Source organism: Schistocerca nitens, chromosome 7 (assembly GCF_023898315.1).
Source record: "Schistocerca nitens isolate TAMUIC-IGC-003100 chromosome 7, iqSchNite1.1, whole genome shotgun sequence".
NCBI classification, from domain to species: domain Eukaryota; kingdom Metazoa; phylum Arthropoda; class Insecta; order Orthoptera; family Acrididae; genus Schistocerca; species Schistocerca nitens.
In genome coordinates, this window is record NC_064620.1 from 220,301,108 (window position 1) to 220,321,213 (window position 20,106).

General features: G+C 39.8%; 1 protein-coding gene across 4 annotated transcripts in view; it reads right to left on the reverse strand.

The window, feature by feature from the left end:
- The window catches only part of LOC126194796 (lipase 3-like), a 172,709-nt gene that overhangs the window by 101,260 nt on the left and 51,343 nt on the right, over positions 1-20,106 (reverse strand). For all 4 annotated transcript variants that reach the window (XM_049933104.1, XM_049933105.1, XM_049933103.1 and 1 more), the window contains exon 2: positions 11,153-11,268. In XM_049933104.1, coding sequence (XP_049789061.1) covers positions 11,153-11,260 — 108 coding nt within the window. In that variant the 5' untranslated portion in view covers positions 11,261-11,268. The remainder of the gene's footprint in view (positions 1-11,152; positions 11,269-20,106) is intronic.

Consider the following 20,106-nt stretch of genomic DNA (forward strand, 5'->3'; position numbering starts at 1 on the left):
TCTCTGGTCACCTTTGGCCGAACCAAAGATAGCAAGTATACCAGAGCACTAGATGGCCAGGAATGTGACTGACCAATACGGTGGCAAGGTCCCCCCCCCCCCCCCCTCTTCTGCAGAGGCGCTGGATGACCTGATGAACAGCCATGTATCAGCACTCTGTCTCTGGTTCCTGATGTGTGAAGATGAGCTCTATGTGTGCTAAAAAAACAAATTTAAATGAAAATGGTATACATGTGGAATATCTAAGAGTGGATAAACTAATAATTTCTTCTTCAGAAACTTGTGGTGGGAGGCTCATGTAAGTTGTTCGGAAAAAGATAGGCAGGTAAAAAATTCATAGGGACATAGGATTCTTCGTAAGTGACGAAGAAACGACGTGTTGTAATTATAAGACGAAATACCAGCGTGTGGTAGTATTAAGATGAAATACTTGCGTGTGTAAATCTAAGTTGAAAATAATTAAGATTTCCGTGTAAAGAACTTGAAATAGAGAGAAGCAGTTCCACGTGGTGAGTACAGTGTGAGTCTCAACCTGACTATGAGACAATAAAAAGAATTAGAAGTGCTTGTCCTAACATTCAGTTGAGGATACGTGTGTAAGATAAATAAGATACCAAAACTTCCATTATGAGATACATTTGTGTGACGCCAGCTTGATATTCAGATACTCTGAGAGTGAATTAAGGTGAGTTAGCCATCTACCCAGCAACACCATGTGGGTCGCATTGCACAAGGAGATGTACATAAATCCTCCAGAGTTTGTGGTAGGAAAATTATTACGTGGGTCAGTGACGTGTGAATCTGGGATGACTATTGTTTGACGTTGGAAAGCAGAACGAGTAGATAACCAAATATTTTGTTTTTGAGATGTGTTTTATACTGCCAGTGTGATTTATTTTGTGTATTTAATCTGTGTGATTTGCATGAGACAGTAGCGAATTAGTTTCAAATACAGTGGGTCAAGCATGATTTTTCCTAGTACAGCACGAAAGTCAGAAAATTCGATATGTTGCTAATGAATGAGGTTAAGAGCGTGTCGGAGAGAATGAAGTAGCGAAAGATTCCTGACCAATCCAGAAAGTGCACAGAAGCAATAAACAGAAACATTATGAGACCATAGAATAGTAAAATGCTTATGTAATGGCATGCCCATTGGGTGGAGAATCCCTTGTTTAACTATTGTGTTTAAGTGTAATGCAAGAAAATTTGCAACATTAGTGAGAAAGAATTAATTGTAATAAAAGAGGAGATATATGAAACAAATAGTGGTCTTGATTATTGAGTTGTGGGTAGCCATTTTGTTGAGGTATTTTACCATAACCTCCATTTTCTTGCAGGGAGGTCCAAGCTTTGATTAAAATATATACCACAGAAAGGAAATGTGGTCTTGCCAGGTTGGAGTGAGTCCATCATAAATGTGCACAAGCTATTAGTCAGATGCATTATCCATTCCGTTGCGATAAGAAGTAAAGAGGAGAATAAATTATAGTTTAACTGATAGGCACTAGGGCTCATATTTCAAGCATAGTTGCCGTCGGTATGATAAATCATGAAACTATTTCTGATGTACGAATAATAATTGCACTCGCTTGGCAGACCACTCATCTAGTAGGAACCTTCCAACACATTTGAACACAGTTTCCTTCACGATTATCCAGTAATTTACAATATTTATATTATAATTACAATCAATTATACACATTCACAAATAAATACGCCCTTATGGTCATTACATATTAAATATAGTTTCTGTAATGAAGCTTACAGATTCAGAAATAGCAATATTTTACAAGTTATCAACTGGTATTAAACGGTGAAATGTTTTGGATGGTGCAGAATGTATTTTATCTGTGTTTTCAATGTTACACAGTGACATTATTGTGGATGTGTAAAAGCAGTAGGGAATTAAAAACTTCGAAACAGGAGCATTTTTGCAGACATGTATGTACACACACATAAACTAAAAACTTTGTCTGAACAGGCCTCGGAAGGCCCAATAATACTGACCGATAGCCGCATCGTCCTCAGCCAACAGGCGTCATTGGATGTGGACTTCGAGGGGTTTTTGGTCAGCAGACTGCTCTCCCAAGGGTTAAGTGCACCCCTCTTGCCAACAGCACTCAACAGACCCAGATAGCTACCCATATGAGTGTTTACCATGCGGGACACCACTTACTTCTTCGGTGACCTGACAGGCACCAGTGTTACCACCTCAGCAAGGCCACTGGGGTACACACACGAGACATCACTAAATTACAGCCGCGCGGTTTAGGGCGCCATGCCACGGATTGCGCGGTCCTTCCCGCGGGAGGTTTGATTCCTCCCTCGGGCATGGGTGTGTGTGTGCTGTTCTTAGCATGAGTTAGTTTAAGTAGCGTATAAGTTTAGGAACCGATGACCTCAGCAGTTTGGTCCCTTAGGAATTCACACACATTTGAACATTTTTGTAAAACTAGATTACACTGTTAATAATTTCTTGCACTTGTGCTGATGCCGCCACCACTGGGGTAGGACAGGAACAATAACAACTGTCTATACTTAACGGAAGCAAAAATGCAGGAGGTTTTCGTCCATCATCTACTTAGTCTGCACCGAGCTAACAGTGGCCAGCTTCTGCACTGTTCCCAACCACCGAACGCCACTGACCAGCTATCGCGGCAATGCAGCTGCTGGCACGAGTATGTGCATGCAGAATGTTCCCTTACCTAGCACTCAAGGAATATGCAGCCTTTGCTTTATTCAACACCTACCAGGGCCATCATCTGCAGTGGCCACCATGTGTGGAGGGAGCTGCTGAAAGTCTTAAGAGGCTCTAACAATTTTCTGTGATTTAGTTCTTATTCGTTGGAAATATTTCCAGAAACGAAGCGCTGTCAAGATTCCATCACCCTGACATATTTTCCCATAGCAAGACGTATGCTGTACCGATTTTTATGTCAGTTGACTATATACCAAAGCTCATCATTCTGTGATGGCAGACTGATTGCAGGCAGTTGCACGTCACACTGCATACACTGTTGCATTCTCTTGTGCACAGAAAGGGGTGTCTAAATTTTGTTTAAACACAGCTGGGTCCATAGCACCTGACAAACAAGTTTAGATATTACAACTAGCGCTACTGCCTCTATGTTTAATGCACAGATGTGTACAGACCTTTTTTCGCCTGTAATACTACTTTTATATTGCACTGATATGCTACTCAGCATTCCTACCAGTATCGTATGGTCCTCCACATCCAGAAAAAAATGGTATTTTTAACGTGTTTCGCAGAGACGAACTTGGACATCGAACCCACTTACGTTAGTTAAACAGCCGCATTTGACTCTAGGAACTGACCTTCCAATGACGACAGATGTCTTTCCCCTCCATCATAGCGATAAGAGAGATAGTACATCTCTCCTAAGATCATTAGCTGAATTTTTTTCTGTGGTATATATTTGCAATTTAGTTTCTGTAATTTGCAACTAGAGTCAGCACAAAAAGTACTGGCCATCGCATCTTTAATGCTATGCCCACCGTCGGCAGAAAGCGCTGTTGTGTTCCCCATTACAAGCAAAATGATTTTAAAGCGGAATTTTACATTATCTTTCGAAAATGTGGTCCCATATTAGTCTAGTTCAATATTCATTTAATCGGAATGCATTAACAGAGACATTAAAAAATGAAGAAAAGCATGTTCTTCCGCACAGCAAAACATAACGCACCGTTAATGCAACTACATCTTCTAAGTATCAAATGAAGTGGGATTTGTAATACAGACGCCATCCAATCCATTAAGAGTCATTTGAGTAGTGCATTCGAACTAAAGTTAGAATACTGCTGCATGATACTGCCTCTTCATGATTCTCGCCATTAACAAATGTTCCAGTTTCCCAATTAGACCCACCTTATACAACGCCCTCATACAATGGCATTCTTTGTTAGTAGTTCCTAACCGTACTTGGTTCTAAACGTCCGTTGAACAGCGGTAGCACACTTGTTTTTGTCGAGCTCTAACACACAGAAAGCTATCTCCGCACCTGAACTCGCCATGTTTGCGATTAGCGCTGACTATCGGCAAATTACCAAACTTCGCTGTGGCGGTATACACGAAAAAAACTTTCAGGGTTTCTCTTCAAGATGACATACGCATGATATCTGTACAATGTTTGGTTCTTGTGCAAAAATAATTGGAAGTGTCCCCGGACTTTATGTAGACCCTGTATGTCTCTCTCGATGGTTACTCCTAGGTATCATATAGCTATTACTGTTTCCACCTATAGCGCAATGAACAGTACTGAAGTTCTTCTCCTATGTACGCACATATAAAAACACACACATACTCTGCAAACCACTGTACAGTGCATCGTGGCAGTGATTACGTTGTGGCAGTATTATCAATATTTTCTCACATACTGCGGAAGAAAAAAATAACTTTATGTGTACCTCTGTACACACTCTAACCTATCTTTTCTTATGATCGCTTCATGAGATATAACGAATAGTGTAATTGTACAGCGCAGGATTTCTTCTCTTATGTGTGCACATCATGTTACATTTATTTACATGCAATATCTGTACCAATCTCCGACCCTCCGCAATTTGCTACAGTTTACTGGCACTGCTTTCTGATAGACAACCACATCGTCTGTGACCAGACTTTGTGTATCATGACAAGCAACTTACATATACTTTGACACGTACCGTTACATCCCTAGGCAGGAAATCCAGTGGTGTATATGCATTGAAGTGACACTTATATATTAGCTTGACTAATATAGTGCATCCTTTCGATGTAAAACGATTCATAATGCAAAATCACAATGTATTCGAAGATTGTGATCCCACGCAGGAATCACTGACTGACTGGCTAAGTTTTCTGATGGTTTCTTAGAGGTGTGTGTGTGTGTGGTTAGTGTTTAACGTCCCATCGACAACGAGGTCATTAGAGACGGAGCGCAAGCTCGGTTTAGGGAAGGATTGGGAAGGAAATCGGCCGTGCCCTTTCAAAGGAACCATCCTGGCATTTGCCTGAAACGATTTAGGGAAATCACGGAAAACCTAAATCAGGATGGCTGGAGACGGGATTGAACCGTCGTCCTCCCGAATGCGAGTCCAGTGTGCTAACCACTGCGCCACCTCACTCGGTGGTTTCTTAGAGGAGCACACTCTTGCCTAATACACACTTGCACTCCATTACATGATGTCATCTCCCTCCTAAACTGTTGCAGAACCTTATTTGAGAGCACGGTGTTCAAATGGCTCTAAGCACTATGGGACTTAACATGTGAGGTCATCAGTCCCCTAGACTTAGAACTACTTAAACCTAACTAACCTAAGGACATCACACACATCCATGCCCGAGGCAGGATTCGAACCTGCGACCGTAGCAGCAGTGCGGTTCCGGACTGAAGCGCCTAGAACCGCTCGGCCACAGCGGCCGGCAGAGCACGGTGTACATAGTTTTTCTGACACATGAACTTTATAATTTCATGTATAATTAGAATGCATAATCTCCCCTCTACTAAAGTGCACATATGTGGCGTCATCTCCCTCTTACATCTAGAACTTATATCAAAGCTGCCCAGCTTCTATTACAGATTCCGATTACTTCCTGAATATAACGCTTTTTTCTAAGTGTTCCTACAAATCACTGTAATATGAGGTATAGGTGTAGACAGAGAATTGTGGTCGGTATGTTATGAGTATTAAAGGAATCGATATCTTCCTGTGCTGTATACCACGACATGGTATTGAGTCGCTACTAGCTAAGTGGAGTGTACAATTTGCCTCTGGCATGCAATACTCGTTAATGGATGATACAGAACTGTATAGCACAGGGCAGTTTTCCGAAAGGAGTATTAAGATTATGGTGTAATCATAGTCTTCATATTGAGTTTACCTACTTACGTATTACTTCTCAGTACGGAATGTTGATGCATGATGTCTCACTTTATCAAAAAATAACTATAGTCTTTGGATGTTTGTAATTTTTGTGACTGTGTCCCTTTAATGAAGTGTAAACTATGCAGAATATCCAAAATGTGTACTTAATTTCTTTGTCTCCCATGTCCAAGTATAATGTAATCCAGTGTGTATTTGTATGTGTCACAGCAGTACTGCATTTTGTTACTAGCACACTTACAAGACGTGGGACATCTACTAAAAAGACTGTATACATTACACTTACCATTCTAAGCATACTGCCATCCACTACCCCATTTGTGACACTATGTGAGCCATGTTTATTTATCTTTTGCTATAGAACAATTAAATTACAAAAATAATGCTGCATATATGTTTTATACTCAGAACCTTTATTAGCATTTCGTTTAAGTTTGTTTGATGTATTGATTCTTTTTCTTAAGACCTATGGAATATCATTGTTTGCAGGAACAAATGCTAATTTGGCGATATCTATATTTGTAAATATTGTGGAGAACAATGCTCTAGATTGAGAAAAAATATGTTTCTCCAGCTTTAATGTAGCACTTTCATACATCATCCGTATTGGAAACTGTGTTAACAGCCTCCACATAGTTCGCAGGCAAAGATTTAAAACGATAGGCAGATAGAACAAATTTATAATGTTTTCTCAGCTTTGATCGTCTGGAAGACTTACTTGCACATCAGTCAGCTTTTGGGTACTCTTATTTCCCTAGCAGACAAACTGTATAAAACTGTTAAATTCCACCACACAGCAGCTGTTCTGTAAGTTATTCATTAGCTGACCTCACATAAAGGCGATTGGTACAGACGTTAGTGGGGCACATTGTGAATACTCTTTGTTGACGTTTAATGCATGTAGAGAGTCCTCCACAGGGTCAAACACACACAGTACTTACCACAAGTGTGTCATAAATTACAACGATATTCTCTAGCAGAGAAGGATGTAAATATTTCTACTGTGTGGTCATAGTTAAACTGACGGTGTTCTCAGTGCTACAGTGCGGGCTGTATTCATCGCAGGACACTAAGACGCTATAGACATGTTCATTAATTGGTGTGCTCCTGGAGCTGCTGCAAAAATAATATTTACGCTTTCTGCCTCCAGGTGAAAATATAACGCTGTAAGCAGTCAGAATGTGTTGTGGATGCAGAGAAAGAGGAAACCATCACACATGATAACGGTGGTTTTGACACATTTTTATGATATGATCACTAGTTATAACATGTGTTCAGTATGGTCTTCTGAATCAGCAACATGCTGCATCCGTAACGCAGCATGGTTGACAGTTGCTCGGAGCATATACGGTGTAAACAGAACGATATGTTCAGATCAGGAAGAGTCCTGATACATCCCTAACAGACACATTCTTTCGGATATCCCCACAATCAGAAGTCACATTGATTAAGGACGGGGGAGGGGGAACGGGAATCTGGACGTCACAAGTCTTGAAATTGCCTAAGGATGATGCGGTCACTACCAAAGGTTTCTCGCAGTAAATCTTTCACCTCGCGTGTTATAAGTGGTGCCGCCACAGATTGTGCGTCCTTGCTAAGTGTTGCACAAGGAGGTCTTTAAAACGTGCAGATGTGAATCTACACTTAACGGAGCCGAGAGGTGTCATCTCCCAGAAGAGAAAAGGATCGAGAATGAAGGAGATTATGAAATCTCGCCACGTAATCCCATAAGCTCAGTGTAGTGGATGTCCCCGCACAACATGTGGCGGAGTAGAACCCCCAAACCCCATATGCGACAGCCCTATGCGTTGCGACACCATACAGAGTGAAATGTTCCTCGTCCATCCAAAGAATATTCGTCGGCGACATGTCATCCGTAAAATGAGCCTCAATATCTTTTGAACTGTTGACCGCGGAAGAGACAAATCCCGTCAAACAGATTGAGCACTGGCTGTGGTAGGTAAGGCATGTGCTGCATGGTTGGCTTATAGCTACAGAATCTTCAACAACTGCCACGGAAATGGGCCACCTCCATCTCCCTGCTGCAGCACCTAATTCACTTGTTTCTTCAAAATTCTTTGGCTCATTTATTTATATCAGGCCTCTTCGCCGCTGTTCCTGTTGGCGATATTCCCACAATGCAGCGCTGCTATTCTGCCGTTCTGATAAAACAACTGTATCAGCAGTGGACGGTCTTCCTTTTCAATAGCCATAGAGTTTCTTACGGTAAACTTCAACCTTCTTAATCATTTACACCAACGGTCGCTTCACAAAAGAAATCATCATGCGTTGCCAAGTGACAAACTGCATACTGACATCACAACAGCAAACATTTTATATTATGACTGCTTACAGAGCCATATTTTCACCCGGTGGAAGAACGTTCAAAAATGTTCAAATGTGTGTGAAATCTTATCGGACTTAACTGCTAAGGTCATCAGTCCCTAAGCTTACACACCACGTAACCTAAATTATCCTAAAGAGAAACACACATACCCATGCCTGAGGGAGGATTCGAACCTCCGCCGGGACCAGCCGCACAGTCCATGACTGCAGCGCGCAAGACCGCTCAGCTAATCCCGCGCGGCGACAGAACGTGGTAGTATTATTTTATAGCATACTCCACGAGCATACCGACTGACGAACGTAGCTACGACATCTCAGCATCTTGCGATGAATACAGTACATACTGCAGCAGTTAGAACACCGTCAGTGTAACTATAAGCACTAGACGTGCACCAGGGAAAATACTAAAACTGATAAATTGGGGACCAATTCCTTAGTTTACTCCTGGACGCATGATTTGACATGTAAATTTTTTATATATACTTATTCTGCAATTGGAATTCATCCACATTAAATAGCCTTATCGTTGTTCACAAATAACAATATTGTTTATCTGCTAGTCTTTTTCTTGCACATAACAGCCATAGTTTGATGTTAGGTAGTCACACATGTCTATTTTGTTAAAAATCCAAGCAAAATCCTGCTTTATAATCCGATCCATAGGGAGCTACAAGAAGCTATTGCAATAGTTCAGGCAATTGGTTCATTAGAACATCTGTTTTGGTATCGGCCTATTCTACCTTATACGGTATTTTTTTAATATTTCTTCTAAATGGTTTGCAGTGCTTCTTTAGCGGTTTTTTCCAATACGCCTCTTGCTGCCACAGTATTGTTCCCATGTAGGAAAAATTGTAATTGTCTTGACATCATGTCTCTAGAATGTATTGGCATTTCTCTATTAAAGTACAGTTATGCGTTGTCATCCCCCTCTTATGTCTAATGCTCACAGCTTCTGCCATAAATCCTGATTGCTTCCACCGTTTAACGCTTTTTTCTATGCCTACTTCGTACCCATGTAAAGAATAGCTCTCGTTCTGTTCCAAGGTAAACTTGTATGAGGAAAATCACAGGAAGAAGGTAAACTTGTATGAGGGAAATCACAAAACCTGTGTAGCACTAATAAAATAATATGACATATGGGTGTAGGCGACTAATTATAATTTGCCGAATTATATTTTGTATGTTACGGATGGTTTGTGCGTTTGCAGAATCAGATGTTTTTCGTTACAGTGTACACTGATACAGCATCAAGTAGCTACTAGCTTAGATGAGTGAACAAGTTGCCTCTGGATTGCTGTTCCCACATCGCAAAACATTTGTTAACAGATGTTACATAATGCTATAGTGCAAGTCCAGATGTTTTAACAATAGTGCTCTGCAGGGAATAAAATGATTTATTTAAACTTGCAGATGGTTGTTTACGTCAAAAAATGGTGGCGTTGTGCAGACTCATGTCTGACAAATCTACGTTTTGAAACTAAAATCATGGTTCGCTAATGCTGATCAGTTGTTTTGCAGGATTTAGCGATGTTGCTGCATTGCAGTTTGTTACAACAACGTTGTCACACTACTTTCACACATCTACTACTTAACACTATATGCTCACAATTGACTGGTCGAACTGATATCTACATCTACATCTACATCTACATACATACTCCGCAATCCACCATACGGTGCGTGGCGAAGGGTACCTCGTACCACAACTAGCATCTTCTCTCCCTGTTCCACTCCCAAACAGAACGAGGGAAAAAGGACTGCCTATATGCCTCTGTACGAGCCTTAATCTCTCTTATGTTATCTTTGTGGACTTTCCGCGAAATGTAAGTCGGCGGCAGTAAAATTGCACTGCAGTCAGCCTCAAATGCTGGTTCTCTAAATTTCCTCAGTAGCGATTCACGAAAAGAACGCCTCCTTTCCTCTAGAGACTCCCACCCGAGTTCCTGAAGCTTTTCCGTAACACTCGCGTGACGATCAAACCTACCAGTAACAAATATAGCAGCCCGCCTCTGAATTGCTTCTATGTCCTCCCTCAATCCGACCTGATAGGGATCCCAAACGCTCGATCAGTACTCAAGAATAGGTCGTATTACTGTTTTATAAGCGGTCTCCTTTACAGATGAACCACATCTTACCAAAATTCTACCAATGAACCGAAGACGACTATCAGCCTTCCCCACAACTGACATTACATGCTTGTCCCACTTCATATCGCTCTGCAATATTACGCCAAAATATTTAATCGACGTGACTGTGCCAAGTGCTACGCTGCTAATGGAGTATTCAAACATTACAGGATTCTTTTTCCTATTCATCTGCATTAATTTACATTTATCTATATTTAGAGTTAGCTGCCATTCTTTACACCAATCACCAATCCTGTCCAAGTCATCTTGTATCCTCCTACAGTCACTCAACGACGACACCTTCCCGTACACCACAGCATCATCAGCAAACAGCCACACATTGCTAGCCACCCTATCCAAAAGTTCATTTATGTAGATAGAAAACAACAGCGGACCTACCACACTTCCCTGGGGCACTCCAGATGATACCCCTCACCTCCGATGAAGACTCACCATGGAGGACAACGTCTGATGTTTACAGTTGTGAGTTCAAGCTCCCACCGTATTCACTGTGCTGATGTCACTTATACTCTAGGAATATAACCAATCTCGAATCTTTATGGGTGGATGGTACAAACGGCAGCACCACAGGGTGACTGAGACAGATCTATGGTGATCAACATGGACGGATACTGATTACTATGAACTGCTTAGGGGTTCTCTTCCATAAAACATAAGTTACCATGGACGGCAATACAGGCAACTAACGAGGACGCCGCAACCGCCAAGCACAAGATGAATGGGAAAAGGAAGCTTAATCCACCAGAAAGAGGCGCCCAGCGCCCGGTCGTACTTACGGTCGTCATCAGCAAGGCCGGGTCCACGGGCGGCTCGTTGGGCAGCGTCCAGTTGATCCCCGGGGCCAGCAGGGCAGCCGCTGCCGCCAGCATGCTCACCGCTTCCATGGCGACCCCTGTAAGTCGAATACCAGTTCTTTGTCACTAGTCGACTTTCCGTGCTATTTAACTGCACTCACGTAGTACTGGAAAGGGGGGGGGCAGTAATTTTGCACACGTTCGCTCCCCAGCTGTTGCGAAAGACCAGCGTTTTGTAACTCTCGATGTTTTTGTGTTATGCAGTAACTCAGCCACCATGGCCAGTTACAACATGCAAAAACTACGAACACTCGAGGAATCTACATAAAATGACTACAGTACTCATAACAAGGGGCAGTAGTGTAACAGGTGTGATTCGGCGTCTCCCGTTTGTCGTCTTTTTCTTCGTCATCGTCGTGGTGCGCGTTGCTCGTTGTCGCGTTGTCATGATTCTTGTACTTTCTTGTTTAATTGTATCTCAGGGGCGTAACTGATATGCAGATATCCCAATAAAGGAGACGTCACAGGCTTGGCCTAGTTAAGAATCTTCGTACGTGGTTCTCAGTGAAGCTTTCGTAAAATTCTAGCCCGGTGTGTGAATCGTGTATCTTGAGAGAAACAACATTGTTATTTTTCTGTAACCTTCTGGCTTTATCATAGCTGGCATGAAACGTGTATGCTAGTATTCTCTGCTTTTGGCTAAAATGTTCATTCTTAAGTATTATTTAAATATAGCTATCATTCGCGTCAATCTTTTTCTTTCTTTCAAAGGTTTTGGACAGAACAATCCAATGCGGAGATCGTAGCCTGATTTGAATGCAATCGATATTACTCAGACAACTGACTGTAGCGCTGCAGCGAATCATACGATAGAGTGTTAATTATTTACAAAAAAATCTAGCCTATCTTAGTGGAAAAACACTTCTCTTGCTATTCTTTACGAAATCCATCCACATTACTTGAGTATTTGATTAGGTTTAGTCTCTCTCATATACACAAATTAAGGGCACTAACTACACACTTTTAAAATGAAATACAGAATCTTCCTTTTTCAGTGTATTTTCGACAACACAGAGTCATACATCAGTGCTCACAGAGCCAACATGAACGCCTCGAAAGACGACAGAGATAGAATGAAGCAAAAGATTCCAGGTTATTTATAATATTAGAAAAACAAAAAAAAGAATGTATTTTAGTTTCTGTAGCTTATATTCTCTTAGTTATCTTAATTACTCATTATTAAATAATATTTAATAAACCTATTTAAAATCATTAATTCATCATACTGTTCATTGAGCTGAGCGGCTTGAGGCCGAGTAAGAGAGGCTTCGTTTCCCTCTGGATTGGGGGCAGCGAATGTTTGCTTTGCTGGCCTCAGTCCCGAAGGAACCACTACGTCAGTGAAGTACTTCATAAGCTCTCGGAAAAGTCTTTACTTAATTATTTTATTCTTAAACTATATGAGCTTAACACATCGCTCAACAAGTATTGTCGAGTATACTAATTAGAATTATTGAGCCTATGCAGTTTTGCTCACCAAGGTTAAGTATTTCATTTCTAAGTTCTATTTGAACATAAACAGGTTGCTCAACTAAAAACGTTCAGTTACTTATGTATTTCATTTTTAAAGTTATCAGAGCTTAAACATCAATTCTCATTTATTTATGTCATGAATTTACAGTGTTTAATCGTTGTCCTCTGGATACCAGACACCTTGGTGCATGGAATTTGATTGCCAGATAGCTTGAGCTGTTATGTCTGTAGCTGGTGGTTATATGAACCGACCTTACTACGCGTTGTTCAAAAAGTCTCTCCGCAGTGCCGTATGATTGTTAGCCGCGCGTGCCATATCATTGTTCGGGTGCCTGGGTTCCTTCCCTTCAAGTGGACTCTCCCAACATTCTTCTGTTTCGTTTATCTCGGCCAGCGTCAGTAGCATCGTTGGTGTGTGTCGTTAGGTGTTGACGTGAACGTTTAAGTTTAGTTCCTTTGTTTGTTTGTTTCGTTTTCGTCACTGTTAAAATGCTAAACATTGAAGAACAAGTGTTCAAAGCTGGCAGTAAATACAGTTTCATTTCGTCCAACATTTAATTCAGTTATCCCGAAGACAACACTTCCACAACGCGATACTGTGCGAGATTTGATTAACAAATTTCGAAGTACGAGATCAATGACAGATGCACCGAGAAGTGATCGTCCTAGCGTTTTGTCTGAGGATAAACTACTCGATATTTCCGATAAAATGTCCATGAGTCCGATCAAGTCAGTAAGAAAACCCGCCCAGGAAATCGATGTTAGTGTCGGAACGGCCCACACAGCTGTTAGGAAAAATTAGAACTTTTTCCATATAAGGTGACAGTAGTGCAAGAACTGAAAAATACTGATCACGGAAAGAGACTGCATTATTGTCAATGGTTCAAAAATTACGTTCAACAAAATGGAAGGGATATTTTTAATGAAACGTTTTTCACTGATGAGGCGTGGTTTCATTTATCCGGGTACATGAACTCGCAAAATTCTAGTATGTGGAGTACTGCAAATCCATTGTCTATTCATGAGGAACCACTTCATTCCGTGAAAACAGGAGTTTGGATTGCAATTTCTAGACATCGGATTGTGGGTCCCATATTTTTCAACGAAACGATACACGCACAACGATACTGCAGTGATATGCTGTATCCATTCATAGGTGAACTTGTGTTAAGTGAACTGCGCATACAGCTCGCGTTTCAATGTCACTGCTTGCTGATGTTTTTGGTGATCGCATAATTTCACAGGGCCTTTGCCTCCACGATCGCCTGACCTAAAACCATCTGACTTTTTCTTCTGGGATGCAGTGAAAGCAACTGTCTATAAAAACCGTCCAAAATCCATCGATGAATTGAAAACTGCAATATCCACTTTCACTGCTTCTGTTACAGAAGAAATGTTACAGCTTGTGTTTGGAAACATGATTAGACGAATTGAATTGTGTAACAGGGGGGACACTTTCAACATTTAATGTCTAAATTTGTAAGTAAAAATGAATATTCAATAAATTAATAACTTGTATTTCATTAAGTTTCATTTTGGTATATTCACTGCGGTATACGGCACGCGCGGCTAACAATCATACGGCACTACGGAGAGACTTTTTGAACACCCCGTAGAAGAAAAACTGCAATCTGACAAGTTGTGCCAGATGGCTGAGCCACTAGGTCTATAGCTGGCGGTTATGTGAAACGAGACACTAGTGGGGCCCTTTCTCGATGACTTCTGTCCAATTGGACTGCAAGCTGCCAGCTTCTGTATGTCACAATCTGTGGTGCACAACTTACAGCACTCTAGCATTTGTACATGTAACAGTAGTATAACATAATTAAAACTGTTACAATTACTATCCAACATGAAATAAGTTTATAGTTTAGTGTCTGCTATTACCGATGTGCAGTTCACTTCAGTTTTACACTTCTTTAATACCGTCATGATATGAGCGAATATCGACGTAACATTGTAACTGTCTTGAAACCCAATTGTGTAACACAGTTTCTTGTAATGATTAACCTTGTATATTTCTGTGATTACTGTCAAAACTTCATTTCACACGTCGTCTCACCGAGTTCCATTACTTGATTGTCTTGTGGACTTTTAAGATTCGTCGACTTGTGCATTGTTGTGACGGCTGTAAAACAGTCTTTCACTATTAATACCATTTAATGTCTCAAACAAGTCTTTGCAGATATCACACTTTGAACTTTCTCAGTTACATTTGTGATCTTTATTTAGAACCTTACAAAATCTCTATTACTTCGGTTAAGTATACATGAGCAATCTCAGATTATTAGTCGTATATCGAGAACTTATAATGGATGCTGCTACTCACGGTTGCTGTTCATCATCAGCTACCGGGAACAAAACCACTAGCCTCCATACGAATTAACGGAGAAATTTGAAAGCAAATATTTTGACAAGTCCAAATTCCCCCATCTGCCATTTAAGTTCGGACTTTAACTTTAATTAGTCATTATGCACTTTACATATTCCACATCGCCAACGTTCTTTGGAGCTTTTCTCATGTACACAAAGAATCCATTTGCCCTTAATACCTACATCAAACACGTTAAAGAAAAATCGCAAATAATTCTTGTCAGATCTGAGTGATCATTCATGCAAATATCATAATTCATTTTAAATAAGAGCAGAAGGCTCATCAGGTTAAAACTATAACAGTCTTTAACGTAAGAGCTGAAAGCTCAGTAATAAACTTATCATTGTTTTAAACCAGAGCTGAGGGCTCAGTGATAAAGTACCATTGTTTTAAAGTAGAGCTGAAGGCTCACTAATAAAACATAAGATCATTGCTTTATAACGAGCTGAAGGTTCATTAAAATACAAGCAGTAATTATTTCTGGTACGAACTGAAGGTTCAGTATATAAGATAATGTATTTATTCTAACTAGGAGCAGAAAGTTCAACGACACATTAATTATTCAAGAGCTGAAGGCTCCTCATTTAACAAAATAGTTCGTGGAATTTCAATAACACATAAATATTCTTTCTGAAGGATCAAAACACTTAACATTTACAGACAAGATAAATCAAACAATTCACATTAATTTTATTTTAATACTACTTAATAGTCAAACAAATATGAAAATAGTACTTCTTCTTCATAATACTTTTTTAAATCTTTGTGGGAAAATAAACCATTTACTTTTCTCATTTCTGCGTAACTGCCTAAATAAATTCCCTTCATGAGGAATGTCCAGAATGACATGGACAAGAATACACTGCCTGCTACTTTTAGTTTCGTTTTTTCGCTAATGAAGCCTTAGGATGAGTCTGAAGGAGGATCTTGCCTCCGATCCGGTATTCTAAGATTGTATCTAGTGTTTTTTATCACATTGTCTTTTCCGTTTTCTAGCATTATTCTGTAATTCTTACAAAACTCCTTGTCCCAAGTCTTCTTTACTAGTGGCTAACTCAATAATCTTTGGGAACGTGTCTATGCGCGCGTTCTTTCCTGCCTTACCTGGTGTCACCTCAGCCGGCGTATGCTCAGTGGAAAAATGAGGCAGATGATTGAGAATACTGTCAAACACAGATACAAAATCAATCAACTTGTTTTGCTGCATATTATCTAATAAACGTAAACTCCCTAAAATTGCTCACTACGGGGCTTGATTCCAGATAAAATCTATATACTAATAGTACGTCTGTTCAAAAATTTCAGGAACATTCGTAATTTCGCACCAGTGGTGTTGGAGCGAAATGTGGTTGGCATCCCTGCACACGCCTGTGTTTGATGTGTGACCACGGGAAGTTTCACTGTTATACGTCTGTTAGTTATTGTTCAGTGTTGTATTGAGTAGAACGTTGTGTCGCACAGTTTGTGAGTTTTGAGATAATAGAGCTAGAGGAGCATTGCGTCTGCATTACATTTTGTGTGAAACTCAAGAAAACCATTACACAGACATACCAATGCCTACGAGGAGGAGTGCTTAAGCCGTACTCGGTGTTACGAATGGTTCACGGGGTTTAATAATGGCTGGACGGAAGTTAAAGACGCCTTCGATGTCTACCGACAGCACGCTTGTCAGAATGTCAAAGAAACTGTGGGTGCCAATCTAAGGCTGACTGTCCACGATATTGAAGGAGAATGTAACATTTCAGTTGTATCCTGATACAGATTTTGGACTGCATCATATTGCTGCCAAATTCATGAGTCAAAACCAGAGAGAGCTTCGCCTCGCAGTCTGTGAAAAGCTTTTGGTTCGCGTAAGTGAGAACGAGACGTTCGTTAAGAGAATCATAACTGGTGATGAGGCATGGGTCTAAGGTTATGATGTTGAAATCAAGGTTCAATCTTCGAGATGGTTCGGAAAAGGATCCCCAAGACCAAAAAAAGCTCGTCAAGTCAGGTCAAATGTCAGAGCGATGTTGATAGTTTCTCTTTATTTTATCTACACATTTCTCTGCTCCGAAATGTCCCCTTACTAATGAGTAAACCAGGTGAAAAAAGACATTGGGATGGAATGAACACCTTCTGCATTTTTCCCATCTCTACCCTTGTAGAATAACACATTAGAGTACAATTTATACTTTGGTGATATTTCTTTGTCACTATTATGTAAGAAAGTTTGCTTAATATTATTCCAGGGAGGATCTTTGTCTTGCAGTTTTGCCATAATCTTACACATATTAAGGTATTCTTCCCTAAAAGGGGAATCCTTTACTAGAAGCACATTAAAACTAGATTACTTAGCAATTATGTCATAAAAGATCGTCAAATCTTCCGGAAGTCTTGAGAGAGCATCTGCCAAAATGTTATCTTTGCCTGTAACATGAATTAATTCTAAATCGTAATGTTGTAACACTAAAGCCCATCATGCCAGTCGAGAGTGAAGCAATTGACACGACAGCAAAAAAATACAGATTTATGGTCACAGTAAACCTTTATATGTTCGTGGAGGTATGTACCGTCTATGCAACTAAATGAAGGCAGTTTGTTTATTGCCATACATGTTTCGCTTTTTTTATTTGGGAAGCATTATCAGTGGCCTGAAATGCATGTTTCCTTTTATGCATACAACAAACATATTATGTGGTACATATAATATGCTGCTATATTACATTTTGTCGTGCTTTCCTCTTTTTTCTTTAGGTTAGAAGCAACTTTTGTAGCACAAGTTTCGTAATGTGATACAGATGTGACAAATGTGGGTGAAAGAACCCCAAAAATCGGCCACCTGGAATATGGAAACTAACAAATACATCTCCAGGACCACACACATGAGTTAACAGCGCTGGAAATAGAAAGTAACAACGAAAGATAAGCTCACATTACGGAACTTGTACTACAAAAGTTGCTTCTAATCTAAAAAATAGAAAAACACGACAAAATGTAATATAGCAGCATATTATATCTACCACATAATACGTTTATTGTATGTATAAAAGGAAACATGTACTTCAGGCCAGTGATGATGCTTCCCAAATAAAAGAAGCGAAACGCCTATGGCAATAAACAAACTGCCTTCATTCAGTTGCATAGACGGTACATACCTCCAAGAATGTAGAGCAACTAGGGGAAAAACGGAAAACAGAAAAAATGATGAATTTACATGTTTTTCGTAAATAAAGCAATTAAATTTTTTCAGCGCTGATTTTGCAGCTAGGATGTCTAATTCAGTCACACCATAACTTCTCTCATAACAGAAAAAATCCGACTAAAAATACTGATAACCCTAATTTCCTATTGTTCGTTTACCTTTACCATTTAGAACAGTCAAGCACCTAAACCGGTTAATGAGGCAACCACAGCTAAACAAAATTCCACGTTCATGTTCGGGTATTGTAGTATATTTGATTCTACTAATGTGGTCTTAATTAATTCATATACTTCTACACACAGAGGTGACCAATTTCACTGCGTGTTCTTTCTTAATAGTCTTAAGAGATGATCATTATTTACTAAGTGATTAGTCACGAATTTTGTAAAAAATTACACGAGACCCTCAGAACGATTTTAACTGTTTTCTAATCGTATGTAATTTCTTTAGGTCAGGTTTTATTCTGAAAGTTGTCATAGCTTGCCCCAAGAATTTCACCAAATCCTTACGACAAACTGTATCCTATGGTGCTCATTCCACGACCTTGGAAATATAGTCCAAAATTTTTTTTATTAATGCTATCTGATGTTGAATGTCCCTTTCGGAAGCGAATGTCCGATTTTTAATTATACTCTCTTTGAGTTTGAACAAGGATTGTTACGATACACTATTTCGAATTTCATTACCACGCTCTGAATATGGATTAAACACGGACTGATCGTTCCCATATCTCGCTGATTTAAACACATGAGAATCGGTTTCACTAGTCTTTAATTGACTCCGAAACGCCTTCGGTTCTTCACTGCTGGCTGTCAGACTTTCAGTTCCGATTACTTATGTAATGACAAATTCCGACGCAGAGACATACGATACCTGAAAGGCTGCGCCAAAGATTAAATTGAGAGGCATGTAGATTATAATCTTTGTAATGTTCACATTGGATTCTCTTTTGTTTCATACTCCAAGAAGGAGCTAAGAGACACTTTCGATTGTTGCCCTGTGGAGCATGGACGTAATTTTTGGTGTGTGCGGAAAGGCAGCCATCTTGTTAGTAATTATGGTTTGCGCGACGATCAGAGCAAGTCTTACTGTCTTGTAAATAAAAAAAAATAGTGAAAAGTATCGAAGTGTTACGAAAATTATTTAAAGCGACGTAGCATTGTATTCCTTGGTTTCCACCGTCTTCGTGAAGTGAACCGATGCCGACTCATGATGGTACACACGGTCAACAAAGAGAAGAACATCGATGGCGACTAATGAATTAATATTGTGGCAGAAGGACTAATTATACGTCTAAGGTGAGAACTCTGATTAAATCAACAATGATGTAGAATTCAAAATGTAATTAATCGGAATGGTAAATTATATTACAGGCATATTTCAGGCAGCACTGTATTTGTCCGCATTCAAGCCGGTCAATACAATCCGTAAAAAAGCCTTTCAAAAATTCTAAAGTTACAGTTCCATATCCATAATTTTTCCTCATTTCAAAAAAAAAAAAAAAAAAAAAAAAAATTAAAATGTTTTTTATTTATTTCGCCACACTTAGAACTTAGGGTCAATTACATTTTCCCATTTGGGAATTTCCAAAATAACCTTGTCCTTATTTTTTCTGGAATCTGCACTGATTTCTTCTTTTGTTTCCTGAGCTCTTCCATCTTTTACTAGCATTTTGAACTTTCTCGATTGTTTTATTCATCAATCATCGATATGTTTCTTATTATCTACCTCTAGATTTTCTATTTTCTTGGTTATAGATCCTACTGCTGTCTCTACTATCCTTTGAGTCTCTTCAAAATCTGCAACTTTCATCTTTAACTGGTTTACAAGCCCCAGTAGGCCCTG